The 23,650-nt window shown below is 40.8% G+C and overlaps 1 protein-coding gene across 5 annotated transcripts in view; it reads left to right on the plus strand.

The window, feature by feature from the left end:
- The first annotated feature begins 637 nt into the window (after positions 1–637).
- The window catches only part of NEK4 (NIMA related kinase 4), a 59,368-nt gene continuing 36,355 nt past the window's right edge, over positions 638–23,650 (plus strand). For 4 of the 5 annotated variants that reach the window (XM_045192176.2, XM_045192175.3, XM_045192174.3 and 1 more), the window contains exons 1-11: positions 638–1,032; positions 2,519–2,785; positions 4,894–5,091; positions 5,282–5,389; positions 10,273–10,427; positions 12,030–12,171; positions 14,176–14,568; positions 20,287–20,436; positions 20,995–21,144; positions 21,648–21,714; positions 22,496–22,605. In XM_045192176.2, the coding sequence (XP_045048111.2) occupies positions 940–1,032; positions 2,519–2,785; positions 4,894–5,091; positions 5,282–5,389; positions 10,273–10,427; positions 12,030–12,171; positions 14,176–14,568; positions 20,287–20,436; positions 20,995–21,144; positions 21,648–21,714; positions 22,496–22,605 (1,833 nt within the window). In that variant the 5' untranslated portion in view covers positions 638–939. The remainder of the gene's footprint in view (positions 1,033–2,518; positions 2,786–4,893; positions 5,092–5,281; positions 5,390–10,272; positions 10,428–12,029; positions 12,172–14,175; positions 14,569–20,286; positions 20,437–20,994; positions 21,145–21,647; positions 21,715–22,495; positions 22,606–23,650) is intronic. The other variant, XM_024556577.4, reaches the window with a different exon arrangement.

Consider the following 23,650-nt stretch of genomic DNA (forward strand, 5'->3'; position numbering starts at 1 on the left):
TCCCTCAAAAGGACCCAGGAAGGATTTACAACTGCAAGATTTGGGGGGGGGGTGGCGGTGTAAATGCTTTAGGAGACGGAGGCGTTGGCTGGAGCACATAATAAATTCTTGGGGCAGCTTTGAGCTTTCATAGGCCTTTAAGGGAGGACCAGGTCCTCCCAGGGACACTGCCTTGGGCTGTTAGAAGCCGCGCCAGAATTTGGTCAAGTCACTTAGTGCAGCAGAATGGATGGAGTCATTAGGTAGTTCTTCACATTTTTCAATACAAAAGCTTAAGTGCTTAGGAGTGAAGCGTACTGATACATCCAATTTACTTTGAAATGAGTAAAACATAAGATGGATTGCTGGATGCACGGATAGATGTGTGACAAAGGGGCAAACAAACCAAACGTCACTTGTAAGAGCCTAGAGTCTGTCCCTACCTCCCACCCTCATTAGAATGTGAGCTCCGGGAGAGCAATGAGTTTGTCGGCCTGGCACATGCTAGGCAGCCAATTAATATTTGTAAAGTGAGTAGCTAATACTTGTAAAGCGCTTACAACAAGTACTCAAAACGCGGAAGCCTCCGTGGCTTTATTTATTTTACCAGGAACCCGGGAGTTCGCGGCAGTGGAGCGGAGCCTGAGAGTGTGGGTAGGAGCCAGCGGAGCCGCTCTGACCGCCTGGCGCCTGTCTCTATGGCAGGTCCTCCGGGCTGCGGCGCCCCTCGGTGGAGCCTCCGGGACCGCCAGAGCATGCGCGGAGCTGCGCCGGCTGGGATCGCTATGGCAGCGGCGTCGGCTTGGGCCAGGTCTTCGCGCTCCCGCGCGGGCCAGGCGTTCTTTACAGCCCGGGACGCGGCACCTTATTGGGCATGAACTGGGCCTCTCTCTGTGGCCTGCTGCCCTGCCTTCTGCCGCCGTCGCTACTGCACCCCGACTCTTGCCCCGCGCCGGGAACATGCCCCTGGACTCCTACTGCTACCTGCAGGTCGTGGGCAGGGGCAGCTACGGGGAGGTGACGCTTGTGAGGCACCGGAGGGACGGCAGGCAGGTCAGCTGAGTTTAGGGGTCATTTGGGGGCGTGGGGCACGCAGGGATTCGCCGGGGGCGCCATCCAAATGTTAGGCCCCGTGGTGTCTGAAGTGGACTCACCTCGTATGACATTCCTTTGGGCCAATGTCCCAGACCATCAAGACGGGCCATACCTTCCTGTAATATGCACCCTGGACGAACACCCTGCAGTTTTTCTTTGTAGTTTGAATTGGTGTCCTTGATCTACACTTTCTCCCTCGCTCAGCGATCCCAAAAGATCATGCATTCCCTAACACAGCGCCTGGCAAGTATTACTCCTTTAATGGCAGGCCCCACACTTGCGGCCTCGAGGCTATGGACTCACTTAAAACTCAGCTCCTCACCTTCCCGCCAAACCTTCTCTCATGATCCTTATTTCAGGTAGTAGCACCACCAGTTGCCCATGCTGGACACCTGGGGGTCATTCTTGACTCTCCTCTTCCCCTACTCCCGTTCATTTGTCTACCGAGCCAGTAGGGTCTTCTCCAGCTCCACTGGTACTACCCCAATCCAGGATATCATTATTTCTAGATACACTATTGTCAAGGCTTCCCACTTGTCTTCCCTGACACGTGACTTGCTCTTCTCCAGTCCACCCCTTTCACTGCAGTCTTAGTGATTGTTCTAAAATTTGTATCTAAGTCACTCCTTCGCTTAAAGCATTTTATCCCAACCTTAGGACAACGAGCTAGTTCTGTATTGTACTTTATAAATAGGGTGACTAATGTATTGTACAAACTTTGAAACTAAACTTTGGAACAAGTTTGAAACTAAAAGGAGGTGCCATTAATAATTACACCAACACAGTGGGACTGCCACAGACAAGCTTAGAGATGTCTCCCTAAGTACAAGGCTGTCTCACCTATTCTGCCTTGTCTCGGGTGCCGGCCACTCAGGTAGAGTTCATTGGTTTTTTTTGAGTTGAGGATGGGGTTTGAGCTGTAATAATAGCCCCTCACATTTGAGTAGTAGTTTACATTTTACAGTGCACGTTTTTCTATCTATTTGTTAAGTAATGAGATTTTTTTACCATTTTTAAAAGCAATGTCCAATGAGTTGTATGGTCTTTTGATTGGTTGAGGGCAGTGTGTTAGGTGTGAGAGGATATTGATTTTTTTAAAAGTAGGAATAATTTTGTGTGTTCAGGATCAGTGAGTTTTAACCTTATTGGGCTATGGATCCCTTTGAGTACTTATGGCAACTCATGGATCCATTCTGTCTGCAGAAATTTTTGGTGATAGCCTCCCCACCCCACCCCCGCTCTAAGTCTAACCTGTAAAAAGCAGTGTTAGTGATAGCAAATGTTTTTTTCCCAATTTTGTGCTTTGCGAATAACAAAATGACTAGGTTATTGGACAGCTTCCAGAAGATTAGTTTTGAGGACATTCAGGAGAACCCTAAATACTTCTGAACCTATAGAGCTGTATGTTTATTTGTGCATATAAAAATACATGTTTTCTTTGTAGTATGTCATCAAAAAGCTGAACCTCCGAAATGCCTCCAGCCGAGAGCGGCGAGCTGCTGAACAGGAAGCCCAGCTCTTGTCTCAGCTGAAACACCCCAATATTGTCACCTACAAGGAGTCATGGGAGGGAGGAGATGGTCTGCTGTACATTGTCATGGGCTTCTGCGAAGGAGGTGATCTGTACCGAAAGCTCAAGGAGCAGAAAGGGCAGCTCCTGCCTGAAAGGCAGGTGGTGGAGTGGTTCGTTCAGATTGCCATGGCTCTGCAGGTACTGTCCAGACTCCTAGCACCCTCCTTGTTCCGAGGGGACGGGGGATGGCAGGTGGGTTGTATGGAAATTCTGCCCCAAATGTGTACATGAAAAAAATGTATTTTTTTGAAAATCCATTTATGAAGTTGAGCTAGTCACCTGCGTTGTATCATTGGAATGTTTCTGCATAAGGGATATGAAGTAGACATGGATTTCATATCTAATTGGAGGGAAAGCCAGTTCTCTATTCTTTGTTGCGGTGGTGGGTTTTTTTTTTTTTTTTTGGTTTGATTTTTAGATTTTATTTACTTATTTTTAGACAGAGGAGAATTTAGGGAGAAAGAGGGGGAAACATCAATGTGTGGTTGCCCCTTGTGTGCCCCCTGTGAGGACCTGGCCCAAAACCTGGGCACGTGCCCTGACTGGGAATCAGACCGACGACCCTTTGGTTCATAGGCTGGTGCTCAATCCACTGAGCCACACCAGCCAGGGCAATGTTCTTTTTAATATTTATACCAAAGTTGGTTTTAAGGGCCCTGAGTCTACAGAGAGCAAAGAATGACCGTGTTTGTTATCAGCCGGTCAGCTGTTTCATACTGAAAGGTGGTTGGGCTAATCAGTATGCCTAAACTGTAGGGGTTTGGGCTTTAAACCTGTGGCACAGTGAGTGGAAATGCAAAACATGTCTGTGGTTAAATATACACATATTCAAGAGTGAGACTGTTTATGAAATACTCTGGAACTGGGCAGATTTGTCCAGAATTAATTGACCTTGTAGTTTAAATTCTAGGATACTCTCTCTAAATCAAAGTGAACTTGTTATATTTGAAAATATTATTAAGCTGAAGATTTCATGAATCTGACAGGAATGTGCACCTGACCTTGTATAAGTTGTTTTTTCCTGCCGTCGGGGGAGTCTGTAAGCATGTTTTATAACTGGATCCATATAACACTAAGTGGTATAATGGTCAGTGAACAATTGTGAAGGAAGCTGGGCAAATTAATGCATGGAGCTTAATTTTTTTTTTTTACCTTTTTTGAAAGCAATGTCCACCTTTAATACCTGCTGTAGTACACAGGTGTTTGTTAGGGGGCTGCTGAGCACTTGGGGAATCCCAGGTGCTTAGGGTGTGTCTGTGCTTAGTACTCTGTGGAATTGTCATGGGCCCATCAGTGAGCTTTAGAGGGCTCAGGAATGGCTGGGGAGCTGGTGGGGGTCAGGGCCACGTGCACCCAGTCAGGCCACAGGGCATCATATGGCCTTTTCTGAGTTTTCAGACAAGGCAGTTCTCTTAGTGGACATTGTGGTGATGTCCTTCAGGACTTGCAGGTGGGAGCATGGGTCACTGAGTGCAGCCACAGCATCTGGGGAATGGGCCCCTGCCCTGGGCCCGGTGGGGTGGACTTCCTCATCCTGGACTTGGACAGTGTGTTCACCACTGTGGACTTGCCCAGCCCACTCTGCCCAGCGCTGCCTGCTCCACCGCCATCACTGCCATCATGGTTGCCATTGCTGCCATTTGCTCATGCTTTTTTTTAATATGTGAAAAATTTAAATTTACTGCTTGATTTTAGAGAGAGGGGCAGGAGAGTGATAGAGAAACATTGATTTGTTGTTCCATTTAATTTTGCATTCATTCATTGATTGATTCTTGTATGTGCCCAGACCAGGGATTGAACCTGCAACCTCGACATATCTGGTAAGATGCTCTAACCAACTGAGCTACCCAGCCAGGGCAATTTTTTAAAAAAAGTTATTTATTTATTTGAGAGAGAGGAAGGAAGGGAGAAAAAGAGGGAGAGAAACATCAATCAGTTGCCTCTCGTATGTATCCCAGCTGGAGGGACTGAACCCACAACTTAGACATGTGCCCTGACTGGAAATCGAACCAGCAACAGAATGACACCCAACCAACTGAGCCACACTGGTCAGAGAGAGGCAATTTTTTTACTTTGGAAAGTTGTAAATGAGACTTTTTATTTAGAGACTATAAAACTATAGTGTTTTGATATGTAGGTAACTTAGACTCTTTAACTCTTGCAATTATTGATGGTATATAAAAAGTCAGGAATAAATGAACAAGTAAGTATATTTATACTTAATGAGTTTTTTTTTCTTTTTTCAGTATTTACATGAAAAACACATCCTTCACCGAGATCTGAAAACTCAAAATGTCTTCCTGACAAGAACAAACATCATCAAAGTGGGCGACCTAGGAATTGCCCGAGTGTTAGAGAACCATTGCGACATGGCCAGCACCCTCATTGGCACGCCCTACTATATGAGCCCTGAACTGTTCTCAAACAAACCCTACAACTATAAGGTAGGATTGGGCTGTGTACCCAGCTCACCTTCCCCTGAGAACAGTATTCCTAATTTCAAAGCTCCTCAGAATAGTTAGGTCAAAGAATTCTGTGTGAATTGGTTTAAGGAAAATGTCTTTTCTTTTTTAAGAGGAAAAATGTAAATAAGGCATTCTGATATATTAACCATTTACTGTTTTTCTTTTCTAGTCTGATGTTTGGGCTCTGGGATGCTGTGTTTATGAAATGGCCACCCTGAAGCACGCTTTCAATGCAAAAGACATGAATTCTCTAGTTTATCGGATTATTGAAGGAAAGGTAAAGAATATTCTGGAACTAATTGTTTTTAATATTTGGAGCAAGGTTAATTCAATGCAGCTTTGTAAGTAGCTTCTGGCAAAAGTGAGTAATCGGTGTTGGGTGGACAATTAAAAATGCTGGGTCCCTTCTGTGGGCAAGGTTGACCTAGAGGAGAAAGAATTGATCATTTCTTAACATTAATTTGTAAAAATGGCTTAATGGCTCCAAGGGATTGGCTTTTTGAAAACCACTACCTGTAGCCACAGGACGTGCAGGTGCCCTGAGAGATTATTGGTAGCTTTTCCTAAGCAGCTATGGTTAAATGAGCCCCATTTAAAATGAGTTCACTCTGGCCCTGTCTGGTGTGGCTCAGTTGATTGGTCATTGTTCCGCAAAGAGAAAGGTCACTGGTTTGATTCCTGGTCAGGACACATGGCTTAGGTTGTCGGTTCGCTCCCTGGTCAGGACAAGAGGTAATCAGTCGATGTTCCTCTCTCACATTGATGTTTCTCTCCCTGTCTTTCTCCCTACCTTCCCCTCTTTCTACAAATAAATAAATAAAAGTCTTTAAAACAATGAGTTCACTCTGTTAGAACTTGTTCCTCTGATAATCATCACAATCACTACTAACCAGGTAAGAAATGCAAAAAGCATCGTGTATGGTGTAGATGCCAGCGTGACCCACTTTATGCATTAGTTCCATGAGGTTAGTTGCCTTCTGCAGTGTCAGGCGTCCACACACCAAGTTGGAGGCTATAAATCACCTACAGTTTCTATTATTACACCAAGACTTGTTTAATTTTTTAGTTTGAGAAATACTGAAAAATACAAAAAGGAAAATTTGCCCATAATTCTACTATTTGAAGAATCAAACAAGAAACGAGTGAAGTTCCCCTCTCCTATCCATTTTAATCCCCTGCAGATAACCATGCTAACAGTCTGGGGCATGACTTTCCAGGCCTCTTCCTGTCTCATGCAGGTGTAACTCTAGGCGCATATGTACACATGTACACAAAGACACTTTTAAAAAGTAACCGAAATGGAATCAGACTGTACCCATTTTTAGACAACTCACTTTTTTGACTCAATATATGAGGGACATCTTTCCAGGTTGGCGCATCTGTTATTGTTTGAAGAGGCTGCCCAGTATTTTATTAGAAGGCTGTACCACAGTCTTTCCTACAAGTCCCCTAGGGGTGGACATTTAAGTTGTTTCTAGTTTTTCACTACTACAAGAACAATACTGCAATGAATATTCTGTTACGTAACTCCTTAGGAACTTATTCCCTTATTTTCTTTTTAAAAAAGTCATTTAAAAATTTGTTCTCAATTACAGTTGACATACATTATATATTAGTTTCAGGTGGACACCCCTGTGATTAGACACTGTATAACTTACTAAGTGATAATCCCAATAAATCTCATACCTGTTTGACACCATAGTTATTAGAATAGTATTGACTAAATTCCCTAGGCTGTACTTTACATCCCCATGACTATTTGTAACTACCAATTTGTACTTCTGAAATCCCTTCACCTTTTCACCCATCCTGCCAGTGCCCCTCCCATCTGGCAACTGTCCAAATATTCTCTGTATGTATGAATCTGTTTCTGTTCTGCTTGTTGGTTTACTTTGTTTTTTAGATTCAACTGTTGATATGTATTTGTTGCCATTTTATTGTTCATATTTTTGGTAATTTTTTCTTCTTAAAGAGACCCTTTAACATTTCATGTAATACTAGTTTGCTGGTGATGAACTCTTTTATTGTCTGGGAAGTTCTTTATATGTCCTTCTATTTTTTTTATTTTTAATTTTTCAAATATTTTATTTATTTATTTTTAGAGAGAGGAGAAGGGAGAGAGAATGAGAGGGAGAGAAACATCGATGTGCAAGAGATACATCCATCAGTTGCCTCTTGCATGCTCCCAATCTGGGACCTGGCCCACAACCCAGGCATTTGCCCTGACTGGGAATCGAACTGGTGACCCTTTGTCTGCAGGCACTCAATCCACTGAGCCACAGCAGCCAGAGCTTTCCTTCTGTAGTAAATGATGACTTTGCTGGGTAGAGTAATCTTGGTTGTAGGTCCTTGCTTTTCATCACTTGGAATATTTCTTGCCACTCTCTTCTGGCCTGATTTCTCAACAGACACTTTGAGCTGATGTGTCTAATGGGAGCTCCCTTGTGGATAACTAACTGCTTTTCTCTTGCTGCTTTTAAGATTTTCTCTTTGTCTTTACCCTTTGGCATTTTAATTATGATGTGTCTTGGTGTGGGCCTCTTTGAGTTCATCTTGTTTGGGACTCTCTGTGTTTCCTGGACTTGTATGATTATTTCCTTCACCAAGTTAGGGAAGTTTTCTGTCATTTTTTCAAATAGGTTTTCAATTTCTTGCTTTCTCTCCTTCCAGCAGCCCATGATGGGAATGTTGGTACGCTTGAAGTTGTCCCAGATGCTCCTTATACTGTCCTCATTTTATTTTTTTGATTTTTTTCTTTTTGCTGTTCCGATTGAGTACTTTTTGTTTCCTTATATTCCAAATTGCTGATTTGATTCTCAGCTTCACTTACTCTACTATTGATTCCCTATAAATTAGTCTTCATTTCAGTTAGTGTATCCTTTCCTGACTGGTCCTTTTTTATGTTGTCAAGGTTCTCACTAAGTTCATTGAGCATCCTTACAAGCAGTGTTTTGAATTCTGCATCTAGCAGATTGCTTGTCTCCATTTTGTTTAGTTCTTTTTCTGGAGATTTGTTCTGTTCTTCCATCTGGGACCTGTTTCATTGTCTCCGCATTTTGGCTGCCTCCCTATGTGTCTTTCTATGTACTAGGTGGAGCGCCTATGTTTCCCAGGCTTGGTAGAGTGACCTAATGTATTGGGTTGGCCAAAAGGTCCATTTAGTTTTTAGTTTTTTCCCTAAAATAAAAGACACATTTTTTTCATTTTCACTGAGAACTTTATTGATTTGGATGTTTTGAGTATGTTGGTTATCTCCTGCATGGTATAACATTGATTGTTCTCAATTAATGTCTCAATTTGATCGCTATCAATTTCTACTAGTGTGCCCAACCCTGGAGCATCATCCAGAGAGAAATCTCCAGCATGAAACTTCACAAACCACTTTTGACACGTTCAATCAGTCACAGTACCTTCTCCATACACCTTATAAATTATTTTTTGTGTTTCAATTATGCTTTTACCTTTTTGAAATAATAAAGCATAATATGCTGAAATTTTAGCCTGTTTTCTTCCATCTTCAGTATTAAAATGACTACACAAAAATTCATCAATTTTGATGTTTTTTTAAATGCATGCTGGTATGACAGCTACCACAATACAATCTAATAAAATTGTTTTAAATGCAGTTAAAGGCAACTAAGTGTTACTGGAGCCATCTTACAGAAAAAAACAAATGAATTTTTGGCCAGTCCAATAGTAGGTGTTCTGTAGGGTCCAGTGGCATAGTCTCCTCAACCACCCAAGCCGGGCACTTGAGGTGCGCTCCCATGTGGGCTGTGTACACCCTTCTGTTGTAGTTGAGCATTGATTGCTGTTGGCAGGTCAGTGGGAGGGATTTACCCCCAGGATGATCAGCTGCAAGGACTGGCTGTGACCAAGGACCTCTGACCACAGTGGAGAGTTGGCTGTGCAGGGGCCCACTCTACACAGCAGGACTTACTTCAGCAGGGCTCTGGTGCCCACTGAGTCTGCCCGGGAGTGTGTCACTTGAGGTGGTTGGGTGGTGTGCTTCACCGTGGTCTGAAGCTGTCTGCTTGGTGCACTGGGTCTGGGGCCTCCTGGGAGGTTCAGTTCATGGTCAGCTGCTACCTCGGTGCTGCCCAGGTCCACATGGCATGAGCTACAAAATGATGTTCAGATGACTACTACTTGTTCTGGGCCTGGAGGTGCCCAGGTGAGGCCAAGCTGTCAACCAAGGTTGGCTGTTACTAGTGCCAAGCCCAGGGCCACTTATCGAAAGGTACAAGGCTTACTGAGACCAGATGCTGCTTGTTTGAGAGATTTTAGGAAAATCTGAAGCATGAGCCAAGACAAGCAATTGGTATGGAAAAGCCACTGGAAACAACTTGGGTGGGCCCAAATATTAGGTGGGGAAAACAATGTGATCCAGGTTGATGGAGTCTGATGTGGGGCCTGCCTGCTGGCTCTGTGGCTGCTTGGAGTGAGGGCTCAGAAAAGGAACAATGACCTCAGGCAGCACTTCTGTCTGGGAGAAAGCTGCCCCCCTAGCTCTTGCCCTGATGACAGACAATTCAGTTCCTCTTTGTCTGTCCCTGGTGCCTTTCGTTCTGCTGCCCCAGTGCTGGAGCTCAGAGGGAACTGCTTGGGACTCTTATTTCCCTCAGCCTCAATCCCCTCTTGTTATATCCAGAAGTTATGGGGACTTCCCTTTCTTATACTGGAATCCTGGGCTTAGGTGCCTAGTGTGGGGCTGGGACGCCTTGCTCCTTGTGGGCCCTCTCCAGTTGAGACATCCCTCCTAATTTTAAACTGCCACATGTGGGTGTGGGACCAGGCTGTTCTGCATCTCTGCCCCTCCTGCCAGTCTTGATGTGGCTACTTTAATTCTCTAGTTGTAGGACTTCCATTCAGCCAGATTTGTGGGAGGAGGTGAGTATCGCCTTTATCATCTTGACCAGAACTCTCATGCCCTTATTTCTGAAGGAGGGAGTCCTCAAGTGGGACCGCTGGTTTGAAGGATATACTTTTACAATCTTACAATTTGCTGTTATAACCAGACATCAGTATGCTTCCTGTAGACTAACATACTGGTTATTTTATGCTCATGTGGATAATGCCTAAATATTAGAAAACTCTACCTTCATTTACTTTGCTTCACAAGACCACTAGTCATAGTTGTGGTGTTATTTCTCTTTGTAGCTGCCACCAATGCCAAAAGATTATAGCCCAGAGCTGGCAGAACTAATAAGAACAATGCTGAGCAAAAGGCCTGAAGAAAGACCCTCTGTGAGGAGCATCCTGAGGCAGCCTTACATAAAGCACCAAATCTCCTTATTTTTGGAGGCCACAAAGGCGTAAGATACTTCCTTTGCAAATAGCTGGGCTATGTAGATGGAATAAAAGGGGGTGGCTTCTGTAATTTTAATGTGCAGAATTTATGGTGAGTTTCTTTTAAACATGAAGTGAAATTGCATGATTAGAACATAGACTGGGATTTGCTTAATTGCTAAAATCAGAAAGTGAGAGAACCATTTAGAGAATCAGAGGGTTTCAAAGCATATTGAGTATGATTCGTTCAAAAAGACATGTGTTTTAGAAACCATATTAAAATGAGAGATCATCTAAGAAACCTATTACATTATTTACTATGTAAGATAATAGTCACATCTAAAATATAGTGCTCAGATTTCTGAGACCCTCATAAGCTTCTCTCTTCTCTTATAATTTCTCAAGAGAAAAAGAATTCCTTTCTTTGACTTGCAGGTCTTACCCTCACTAAACATCTATCCAGAATCTAAGACTTAGGGCTAGGCAAGGCCTTCGTGATCTCTGCCTTGTGACACGGTGAGGTTGGGAGTCCGTGCCAACAAGGCCCCAGGGGATAAAGGACCATCTTTTTGTTTACATTGTCTCTAATCTTCCACCAAACAGAACGGGGGCCTTCCATCCACAGCGCTGGTCTTCGTGCTTCCCTTGAATTTCCCAGGGGTTTAGCCCAGTTGTGGAAACGTCTTACCAGAACAGTTGGGGATATTATTTCTATACACATTTATTCTGCAAGTCAAAACTGAGTATACCAATCATTTTTACTCTCAGACTGGACAAAGCAGTTGTGGTAATATTACAAGCATGTGAAATTTGAAGAAAAAAATTATTCTGGGCCCTGGCTGATGTGGCTCAGTTGGTCAGAGCGGCTCAGTTGGTCAGAGCATCGTCCCGTACACCAAAAGATTGGGGGTTCAATTCCCAGTCAGGGCACACCTAGGTGTGGGTTCAATCCATGGTTGGGGTGCATATGGAAGGCAGGAAATCAGTGTTTCTCACATCAATGCTTCTGTCTGTCTGTCTTTCCCTTCCTCTCTCTAAAATCAGTAAACATATTTAAAAAAAATTATCCTGGTACTTCTGTATGTAAGGCAATTTCTCACAGATTTTTATTTTGGAATAATTTTGTGTTTATAGCAAAGTTGCAGAGATAGCACAGCGACTTTCTGTATAGCCACCACCCAGTTTCTCCTGCCGTTCCTGTGGTACATGTGTTAGTACTGAGAACCCACCCACATCATCAGTACCTTACTGCTGACTAAGCGCCAGCCTTACTCAGCTTGCCCTAGTTTTTCCACTAATGTCCTTTTTCTGTTCCAGGATTCAATCCAGGCTCTCATACTACATTTAGTCTGCATGTCTCCTTAGTCAGGTTGGGCCTGGGACAGCTTTAACAGTCTTTGTTTCTCATGACCTCGATCGTTTTTGAAGAGCACTGCTCGAATGTTTTGTAGAGTGCCCCTGGTTTTTAGAAGCCTGTTCTCTATAAATGAAGCAGTTCTGTACGGGAGTGTTATACATATGCACGTTTCCTCCTACGCCTTTCATCTTCACTATATTGGTAATATAAAGATGAAAAGCTCTCATCTTCATTATGTTGACAATATGTTTTTCTTTTCTTCCTCATAAAGAAAAACCTCCAAAAATAATATTAAAAATGGTGACTCTAAATCCAAGCCTTTTTCTTCAGTGGTTCCTGGAAAGGCTGAAACAGACCATGGAGTGGTTGCCCACCAGGCACACTCTTCTGCAGGCTCCAAGACGTCTGTAATGGTATGTTTCTTTCTAAAGGGTGTGTGTGTTAGAAACTGCGTTAAAACGATAGGTTACCTAAACAAGTTATTTTCTGTGAAATGATTAGACTTTACTGGAGAGTCTGTTGTGTAATTAATTGTGTATTGTAGTAGGTGAAGGTGATTTCATTCATCCCACTTTATCCAAAGTGGGCTGTCAAAGTGTTCATGAAGTCAGTGCTATAATACCTATTGCAAGAATTTTTTTTATTGAGGTGAAATTTATATAACAAAGTTAACCGTTTTAAAGTGAACAGTCAGTTGCATTCACACATTCACAGTGTTGTGCAGCCAACACCTCTGCCTAATTCCAAAACATTTTCGCATCACCCCGAAGGAAACCCATACCCGTTAAGGAGTCATCCTCGTTACCATCCAGCGCCTGAAAACCACCGCCATGGCGTTTTCTGTCTCTTACAGATTGGATTGGCCTGTTCTAGATACTTCATATAAATGGAATCATACAATGTGTGACATTTTGTGTCTTGGCTTTTTTCACTTAGCATAATGGTTTTGAGGTTCATCCACATAACCATCAATACTTCATTTATTTTATGTGTGAATAATATATCATCGTATGTATTTAACAGTTTGTTTATCTATTCATTCCTTGGTGTATATTGGGTGTTTTCACTTTTTGGCTATTGCTATGAATATTTGTGTATAATTAATTTGTTTAAGTACCTGTTTCAATTCTTTGGGGTATATTGCTAGGACTGGAAATGCTGGTCACATAGTAATTCTATCTTTAACTTTTTAAGGAACCACCACAGTGTTTTCCATCTCAGTTTTTTATTTTACATTCCTACTAGCAATCCACTAGAGTCACATTTCCTCCACGACCTTGCCAACTCTCGTTACTCCTGTTTGCTGGTTTAGCTCTCCCAGTGGGTGTGAAGTGGTATCTCGTTGCAGTTTGGATTTGCAGCTTCCTAATGACTGATGGCGTAGAGCATCTTTTCGCAAGCTTGTTGGCCTTTGTATGCCTTCTCTAGAGAAATGTCTCTTAAGTCCTTTGTCCATTTTTAATTGAGTTTTTTGGTTTTTTGTCATTAAGTTCTTAAGAGTTCTTTCTCTATTCTGGATACTAGACCTTTATGACTTACAAACATTAACTCCCATTCCATAGGTTGCCTCTTCATTTTCTTGATAATGTCCTTTTATGCACAAAAGTTTTTTTTTTTATTTTTAGGAAGCCCAGTTTATCTCTTTTTTCTTTTGTTGCGCGTGCTTTAGGTGTCATATCTAAGAATGATTGCCGAATCCCAAGTCATGAACGTGTATGGCTGTGTTTCCTTCCAGGAGTTTTAATTTTGGCTCTTATATTTAGGTTGTTGGTCTGTGTTTAATTTTTTATTGTGTTAAAATATATATAACATAAAATTTGCCATTTTGAATCATTTAAGTGTACAATTTCGTAGCCTTAATTATATTCCCAGTGTTGTGCAACCATCACCACTGTCTTCCAAAACCTGTTTATCACTCCAAGCAAACACTCTGTGCCCATTACGCAGTAACTCTCCGTTTTCCTGCTCTCAGGCCCCATTAACCTCTATGAATTTGCCTGTTCTGGTATCTTACATAAGTGGAACTATACAATATTTATTCTTTTGTGTCTGGCTTATTTCACTTAGTATGTTTTCAAGGTCTATACATGTAGCATGTATCAGAATCATTCCTTTCTAGGGCCTTATACTGTCCCACTGTACGTATACCACATTTTGTTTATCCATTCATCTGCCAATAGACATTTGGGTCCTTTCTGCTTTTTGGCCATTGTGAATAATGCTGCTATAAACATTGGTGCACAAATACCTGTTTGAGTCCCTATTTTCAGTTCTTTGGGATATGTACCTAGGACTGGGATTGCTGGGGCATATGATAATTTTATGTTTAACTTTGTGAGGAACTTTCTGTTCCATTTTGAGTTAATTCTTTTTGTGGTGTGAAGAGTGCTGTAATAACTTGGAAGCATTTCACTCAGGGTGAAGACAAAGGCTTATCCCAGGAGAAACACATAGTCATTGGCCCCTTGAAGACACCTGCAAATCTGAAAGGCCACGCCTGCCAACCAGGCATGAGCAGTACCACAGAATCACTAGCTACAATCAGCAGAGTGAACATTGACATCTTACCTGCAGAAAGGGACTTGAGTGACGGGTTAGTTCAAGAGAATCAGCCAAAACACTCAGATGCCTCTAATGAGCTGGAGGGTAAATGCAGTATTTCTCAAGTGAAGGAGAGGCTGCAAGATAACACCAAGTCCAGCACTCAGCCTGGAAACCTAATTCCTACGTGGTCCTCTGATGATGTCACTGGGGAAAGAAAAGAAAAGCCTCTGCAGCCCCTAAACAAAGACCAAAAGCCAAAGGAGCAGGTGAGCGACATGCACAAGGGGTTGGTTTCAGAGAGAAGACTGGCAAGTGCAGTTACAAAGGTGTGGGTGGTGGTGTTTGGTTGTATTCTAGTTGTTTTAGGAAAATCAGCTATTTAGTGTACCATTTTGTTTATGTATGTATGTATTTATGTATTTTTTATTTAAAATATTTCATTTATTTAGTTTCAGAGAGAGGGAAAGGGCAGGAGAAAGAAAGAGAGAAACACTGACGTGCGGTTGCCTCTTGCACGCCCCCAGCTGGGGACCTGGCCTGCAACCCAGGCATGTGCCCTGCCTGGGAATCGAACCGTCAGCTTTTCAGTTCACAGGCTGGCACTCAATCCACTGAGCCACACAAGCCAGGGCAAGTGTACCAGTTTAAACAAAACAGAAACCAAAGGATGAGACTCGAGGTACTTGGTGGAAGCATGCTATTTGTGTGTTTTTTTCTTATTTCAGTATCACTCTTCCTTAGTCCTCCTAGTGGACGGGTAGTTCCAACACGTAGGTAATACTGCATTCCTTCTTGCTTTTGAAAAGTTGGATTGTTCTGATTTGTTAAGGAATTTAAAAAAATATTTTATGTGTTGGAGCCAAAGGGGAGGAAGAAGAGAAAATAAGAAAAGGAACAAAGGGCTTTTGATACTGAGAATATTCTGACTAAATCTAATGGTTATCTTCTACCTGAATTTGGAAAGAAACCTAAATCAGTTGAAGTATGGTAATAACTGAGGATTAAAAGAAAAACAGAACATTTGATTAACTTTACTTTTTTATGTGTAAAATATTTAAAAAATGGATTTAATGATTTATTAGGTATATTGACTATATTTTTATGATCTATGCTATATATATATATATATTTGAATTTGCTATCGATGCATTACATATATTTTATGTAACATCATTTATATAAACATTAAAACTATTTTATTCATTTATATTCAAATGTTTTTTTTTAATCCTCACCCGAGGATATATTTATTGATTTTTTTTTTTTAGAGAGAGAGGAAGAGAGTGAGAGAGACGGAAACATCAAGGTGAGAGAGTAACATCGATTGGCTGTCTTCTGCATATGCCCCAACTGGGTATGTGCCCTGACCAGGAATCGAACTGGCAACCTTTCGGTTTACGTGATGGTGTCCAGTCAACTGAGCCACACTGGTCGGGGCTAGCTTATCTTTTTATTGTTGAGTTATAAGAGTTCTTTATTCTAGATATCAGCCCCTTACAAGATTTGAAAATATTCTTTTGTTCTGTGGGTTGTCTTTTCATTTTCTTGATAGTGTTCTTTGAAGCACAAAAGTTTTTATTTTTAATTTTTTTTACAATTGATTGAAGATCCATGAGGTTGAAATTTGGGAGAAGGAGAAATCTGGCTAGAAAATCCATGCTTGTTTTAATAGTCATGTAATCAGAATCTATATGCAGAAGACATTTTCTGAAATAGTTTAATATAATCTATATTTCATTATATGGTAGTGTCCTTAGGACAAAGTCTTGCCACAGAATGTTCTCTGCATCTGCAATTAGTTAAGCAAAGGGACAAATTATATTTAAAGATCTGAAGGGTATCAACACCATTATTTTTCTAACACAAAGTGCTTTTCCCATAATGCATGTGACCACTCTTTTTTCCCTCAGTAGTAATTGAATTGCAAATAAATTCTTAAAAGAGGGAGAGTCCTTACCACAGAGGTTTAGTTATACCTCTGGAATGTATCTCAGGTCCCTAAATACGATCTTCCTTCACTAACTGTTCTCTGAGATTTTACCATGTGTTTTATTCTTTCTACCCAAGGCTTTGTTGTAAATTGAACAGAAATTCCTGGATAGATGTAACTCACATCTTTCTTTCTTCCTTCTTCTCTTATTTCCCTTCTATCCCTTTGTACCTCTGTTCCTGTCTCCTTCCCACCCAAAATATCAAAAGACTTCGACATTTCTGGTTGAAGTGGGGATAGGGAACTTGAGGCACCTTTGGCACCCTTGCTCGTCCCTTGCCTACTCAAAGCCAGCAAAGCACCTATAAACTCAGGACAGCTCTGGGGCTCCCACTTGCCTACACAGACATGGCGGGCGGGAGTCTGCCTCACCTCTGTCTGCACAGTGTGTGGAACACTGCCGGACGCCCTCTGATTGCTCCCACAATGAATTAAATCTAGACCTGCTGGCTGAGAATTACAGAATTTGAATCTGCTTCAACTGTGTTGATCTGGCTAATGAAGTAGTAATTCAAGTGGGAATAAAGTTTTACTTTTAATGCTGGGAAGACATGGGTTCAAATCCTGACTTTGATTTCAGAGCTGTGGTGGGACTTCGGTCAAATCATCTGTCATAGCCTCAGTGTCTTTATCTTAAAATAGGGGTAATTCTTCATTGGATTGCTGGGAGGAAAACATTTTTAATTGTGATGAAATCCAATTTTGTCCATTTTGTTGTTATTTCTTGTGCTTTTGATATCATGCATATTTACCCCTATGTTGTCTTACATGAGTTTATAGTCTTAGTTCTGACATTAGATCTGTGATTCATTTTGAGTTAATTTTTGTGTATGGTGTGAAGAAGGGGTCCAACTGTATTCTTCTGAATGCAAATATCCAAGTATCCTAGCACCATTTGTTCAAAGGTTATTCTTTCCCGATTGAATTATCTTGGCACTCGGTGAAAATCAGTAGACCATAAATGTAACGGTTTATTTCTAGACTGTTGATTGTTTTTCACTGATTTGTATGTCTATCCTTAGGTCAGTAATACACTGTCTTAAATATTGTAGCTTTGTAGAAAGTTTTGAAATTGAGAAGTTTGAGTCTTCCAATCTTATTCATATTTTTCAATATTGTTTTGGCTTTTTGGGGGTCCTTTGCATTTCTATATGAATTTTAAGATTAATTTGTCAATTTCAAAAACAAGGCTGGGATTTGATTGAATCTGAGCTTCATTTGCAGAATATTGCTATCTTAATATACAGGGTAGGGCAAAAGTAGTTTTACAGTTGTGAGTATGGGAAACACAGTTTATTCTTACATTAGTACTTATTATTGTATTTTCACAAACAACTGTACAAACAAACTGTAACAAATACAAACTGTATTTATTATTGTATTACTATTGTACAAACAACTGTAAACCTACTTTTGCCCCACCCTGTATGTCTTCGAACACGTTGGACATGGGATGTCTTTCAATTGATTTATTTCTGTGGATTCTATTCCATTCGATACTCTTGTAAATGGAATTGTTTTCTTAATTTCATTTTCATAGTGTTCATTGCTTATGTTTGGAAACACAATTTTTGGATATTAGCCTTATGTCGTACAGCCTTACTGAACCCATTTATTGGTTCTAATAATTTTTTATAATGGACTCCTTAGTATTTTCTCAATATAAGATCATGTCATCTGCGAATAGAGATAGTTTTACTTTTTCCTTTCCAATCTGGATTGCTTTCATTTCTTTTTCTTGCCTAATTGCTCTGGCTAGCACCTCTAGTACAGTGTTGAATAGAAGTGGTGAGAGTGACATCCTTCTTTTGTTCCTGATCAAATTCATGTCTTACATTAAGCTTTTAGAGCAGAGTTTTTTGTTTGATAGGATTCTATGTCCAGCATTTCCTCTTTTGGTGTTATTATTTTTAAAAGTAGAGGAACTTTTTTTCAGGATCAGTTGGATTTCATGGAGAAATTGTCTAAATCATTTGTTGTCACTCTTGTATTGTACTCGTATAAGCTTTATTTTGAATAGTCTGTATTTACTCAGCAGAGAAACATGTACTTCACTCTTCAGAATTATATCAGTCATTGTTTATTATCGTGGTATCCTTGTTTAGCTTGTTTATTATACAACAATATTGTAAAATTTAATCCTTTACTATATTTTCTATGTAACGTTAGGTGTACTCTTAGAAGAATAAATTTAACAAATTTTTTTACCAATAGAAGCCAGAGGATCCAAATGACAGATGACGTCTTCTTTTTTTTATTTTTTAATTTTTTAAATCTTTTCATTTAATGATATGTATGAGACCAAGCGTCCCTGGCTGCTACAGGAGTATAGCAGACAGGTTTATTTAAGAAATAACTTTATTTTGAGCAGGGGCAGATGACGTCTTAATGATAATGACAGTGACTCTTAGAAGCAATTTCACCCATATTAAAACTACGTTGTTTGTTTTTCTTTCTAAAATGTACCACATAGGCCCTGGCTGGTGTAGCTCAGTGGATTGAGTGCAGGCCTGCAAACCAAAGGGTCACCGGTTCAATTCCCAGTTAGGGCACATGCCTGGGTTGCAGGCCAGGCTCCCAGTAGGAAGTGCATGAGGGGCAGCCATACACTGATGTTTCTCTCCCTCTATTTCTCCTTTCCTTCCCCTCTCTCTAATAAATAAATAAATAAAGTCTTTAAAAAAAATGTACCACATAATAGGCTCTTGATAAAAATTGTTGATTGAACCATATTCAATTACCACTGCCCATCTACTCGAAAACTTAGATATTCTGATAGTTGAAACTTGTTAAAAATTTAAGATTTTAATTTTTTAATGTTTGATATGAATTAGTTTCTAAAACCAGGTACCCAATAAAATACTAAGTCCTTGGTGAACTCTATAACTTAAAAGGTAATTTATTTTTATCATTATGTTGCTAATAATAGCTCTGATTTTTTTTGAGCATTTGATGTGCTAGACATAGTCCTAAGTACTTTAATGCACTATATTTACTAATCCTCCGATAGTCATACTAGTGTGTGGGAGGCATTTTACCCATTTATAGATGAGGAAACTGAGGTTCAGGGAGATTATATTTCTCAGATATGACTCCATCTAACTCCAAATTCAATGCTCTTTTCACGGTGCTTTAAAAAGCACTTTCCATGGTTTATCCAAATTACTGATGTTTACTTGGGAAGTATGTGTATATTAAATCGGATTTCATTTAAAACATTTCTTTGTTTTCTGAATAGAAAACCTTTTAAACCTTTTAAGTTATGGAAATGTATTTTTAAAAAATAAATTGAGCCCTGGCCGGTGTCGCTCAGTTGGTTGGGTGTCATCCTGCAGGTCACCGGTTTGATTCCTGGTCAAGGCACATGCCTGAGTTGAGGGTTTGGTTCGCAGTCAAGCTACGTGCAAGAGACAACCGATCAGTGTTTCTCACATTGATGTTTCTCTCCCTCCCTTCTCCTCTCTCTAGGATCAATTTGAAAAATTAAAAAAAATTAACTTTTCCCTGGCTGGTGTGGCTCAGTGGATTGAGCACTGGCCTGTGAACCAAAGCGTCCCTAGTTCGAGTCCCAGTCAGGGCACATGCCTGGGTTGTGGGCCAGGTCCCCAGTGAGGGGGTGCGCTAGAGGCAACTACACACTGATGTTTCTCTGCCTCTCTTTCTTCCTCCCTCCCCCTCTCTCTAAAAACAAAGTAAATAAATAAATAAAAATTAAAAATTAATTTGAACATCAGTAGTTTCAGGTTAATACATAACTGAGTAATTTAATTAAAATAATTATACTTTTAATTTGGGGAAAGAAAAAAAAGCCAGAAAATATGAATAACTGATAGTAACATTTGTCTTTGTTAACACTGCAAGTAAGCATTTATTTTGAGAATGGCAACTCTTTTTTATTTTCATTTATAGTTTTAATAGTAAATATGGAGGGTTTGGCTGTTTGGAAATTGAAAAGACTATTTTATTATTTTGCTTTATTGTATTTTTTTTAAAGGATCAAGTTGCTGGTGAATGTATTACTGAAAAAGAGGACAAAACCCACCCAGGTTTACCTCCACACAGCTCTGGGCCTGAACCTTCCCTGTCTCGACAGCGACGGCAGAAGAAGAGAGAACTGACTGAGCGCAGTGGGGAAAAAAGACAGGTTGGACGAGAGCTCTTTGGAATAAGTCATTGTGCTGCTATTTGGGAAGTATACTTTAGGACACTTAATTCTGCTTAGAATGATTAACAGTTGCCAAAGAGGCAAACAAGAAATGCAAGGAACATTTAGAGAAGGGTAATGATGGCAAGATACTAGTTTTCAAATGTCAGTAAGTTGGAAGCAGAGTAAGGATTTTGTCTTCCCCTGTGAAGATGGGCAGATCATTTTAGGGTTAAAGGAACAGGGTAACGAGTAAATCCCTGATCCTCCCTGTTGTAGTGACAAACAGTTTCTCCTTTATCATCTGCATAAAATCATGTTGACATTTCTTTTTTTCCTTAAATGAAATATTACACCATTTCTTGAAGTAACTTTCATAGGCACCCTGTCATATGCTTCACTTTTGGCAGTTTCTTTCCCCAAAAGTGCAGTCTTTTAAAGTTTCTGGGAGCAAATCACTGTCAAATACATGGGGAAATATTGACGGGGGAACTTTGCAGGTGGGTTATCATTATCATGTGAAATTGATAATCTGCCCCTTTTTAAAAATTATTTAAGTTCCAGGAGGCTCCACATCCACTTTTGCCTTCTCTTCCCACTGTTGGAAAAGTGGATGCCGCATCAGCTGAAAAGGAGGCTGAGAACCAAAGTAGGCTGGTCACTGAATCTGTGAGCAGTTCAAGAAGCAGTGAGATGTCATCATCAAAGGTTTGTGGGGGGTGTACGTGGGAGTTTTAAAAATCTTATAAAGCTTTTTTGGTTATAAAATCCTGCATACATTGTGAAGTTTGCTATTAAAGCATCTTTGCCCTGCTTTTTCCCAGACACTGGAAGGGATGGATTTGTGAGTCTTAGCAGAAGTGCTGATTGGAATGGACAGATTCTAAAGTTCCAGAAGTGGTTACTAGTGGTTAACCAAGGAGACCAAGGAGATTCTAAACGGAGGAAATGCAAAATTCTCTAATTCCCATCCAAAAATGAATATAGTACTTCCCAGGAATGGGGCTGCTGTGATTGGCCCTAGCTAGAAGCCGTAACCCTGATGCAGACTGGTTTCAAATGGACACCTACGCAAGGCCTTTCCTGTAGTCAGCACAGGACATGGAAATAACTAGTAGTATTTCCATTTCCAGTAGTATGATCCATCCTACACTGTAGGTGTTGTAAGCGTAGTGAGTAGAAATGGAAATAACTCTGACTTCCTTTAAAAGGATCGGCCATTATCAGCAAGAGAAAGGAGGCGACTAAAGCAGTCACAGGAAGCGGTGTTCCCCTCAGGTAAAGTTGTTCTCTTTTCTTCATCTACTGGAGGTTTTCCTCATGGACATAAGCATTGGTTCTGATTGTGAGGTGTTAAGAATTTTCAAGCAATAGTAATACATTTGGGAAACTGATTTGGAAGAAATTTTGAAATTTCTTAGTCAAGCCTTTAAAAACAAATCAGTGTAGACTCTTGGATCTGGAACTTGTATTACCAGTGGAAGAGGATTTTATAAAGTGAGCAAGAGGGCTTTAAGTAACAGTAACTCCTGGGAGATTTCAGATAGGAAATTGAGTGTTTAATTTGTTTCCATGTTCAGAGTCTGCTGGTAAAAGAAGCACTGTCTTCTCAGGGAACAGGGAGGGGAAGCTGGGAGAAAGGTGGTGCCCAGGGCTGAGTGCCATGATCATTCCTATTACTGTGATCCAAAGACAGTACTAGCAGTTTCCATTTATTGAAGCTATCTGTGTCTCATGCACTGTGGTAAGCATTTCAAGGACATTATCTGATTTTATGTTTACAGTAACTGTCAGAGACAGGCAGCATGATCCCCATTTTGCAGCTGAAGGAACTGAGGCTCAGAGTAGTTAAGTATCTTATCTTGCTCAAGCTCACAGAGCTGGTAGCCCTGGAGCCCAGCTTTGAAGTGAGGTATCAGAATACCAGAGTGGTGATGATCTGCTGTCTGAGTTACTGCTAGGCTGGCCCTTGCTGGTGTGTCTTCCATACCCCGTGCAAAGCCCTCTTCTGTTGAGGCCAGCCCACCACAAACAACTGCTGGCGTGGCCCCTCTTTCAGGCCCTTCAGTGAGGAGCGCTTCTCCTAGTGCAGCGGAGCCAGGAAAGCCACAGGAGGAAAGCCAGTCCACCTCTGCTCTACGGTTGTCTTCTGACCGAAGCTTTGCTCAGGTACATCACTTAGTTCCAAGGGAAAAGGTGGGCGTGTCTACATCTGGCAAGTCCAATACAGTAAACTTATAAATGCCAGCCAGCTCCAGTCTTTCTGGGATGGTGCTGGCCTAAGTTACACCTTTTCACTCTTGGTAAGGAAAAGAACTGGGCAGTAATTTAAAAAGATTGTGTTTGCTTCATTAAGGGAATGAATTTTTTGGGCACTCTTGTAAACAATTGGTAGCCTAGTTAAGTATCTTTCTCAGGCAGTCTTTAAAACCAGACTTTCAAAGGGCTTCCACTAGGCAACACTTAGCTTACTCTCCTCTTGCTAATACACCCACGCACTGGCCGAATCTTACTCTCACTTGGTTGTGTCCTGTCTGTCACAAAGATCTTACCTTCTCACCCAGGGGTGATGTAGGGAGACAGACCATGTGGTGGCTAAATGGGTAATTGCAAGGTGTCCAACCATGCTCACTTTTCTATGTAATAATACCCTGGAGATAATTATCTACCTTTCTGTATTCCAGTTTCTGACATTAGTTCTAGGAGCATATTGTTATTGTTAGAAAATAGAAATTTCCTGTCCTTGACAGAAACGAAGATTTGTTTCTTTAACAATATTCTATGGTTTAGTTGTTGCACTAATTGAAACAACCCTCCTCATTTTCCAAAGTTGTAAGGTTTTTGTATAATTATATCTAGTAATCCTTTAAAGTAGTTTAACAAAGAGTCTCACATATGAACAAATGGAGGTTGCTTTTATTTAGGTGGCATTCCATCTAGTTTAAAATGCCAGTATTCCTCACGGTACCGGCCCTCTGCTGAGGCGTTGGGGCACCAGAATTGTTTGTCCATTCTTCTGTGGAAAGAAAATTTCTTAATAGTTGAGACTTTCCAGGGCCCTTGTAAAACTTCACCTTGATGTTTCTCAGGCTTCACTTGTGAACTTGATGGGTGAACTGGGATATCATTTAGGTAAAGTAACTTCAATTTTTATATCCATTAGTTTCTCCTGTTAAATTGTTAAGTACACATTGTAGCTGGACATTGCGTCTAA

The sequence above is a fragment of the Desmodus rotundus genome, chromosome 8 (assembly GCF_022682495.2).
Source record: "Desmodus rotundus isolate HL8 chromosome 8, HLdesRot8A.1, whole genome shotgun sequence".
Classification (NCBI taxonomy): Eukaryota; Metazoa; Chordata; class Mammalia; order Chiroptera; family Phyllostomidae; genus Desmodus; species Desmodus rotundus.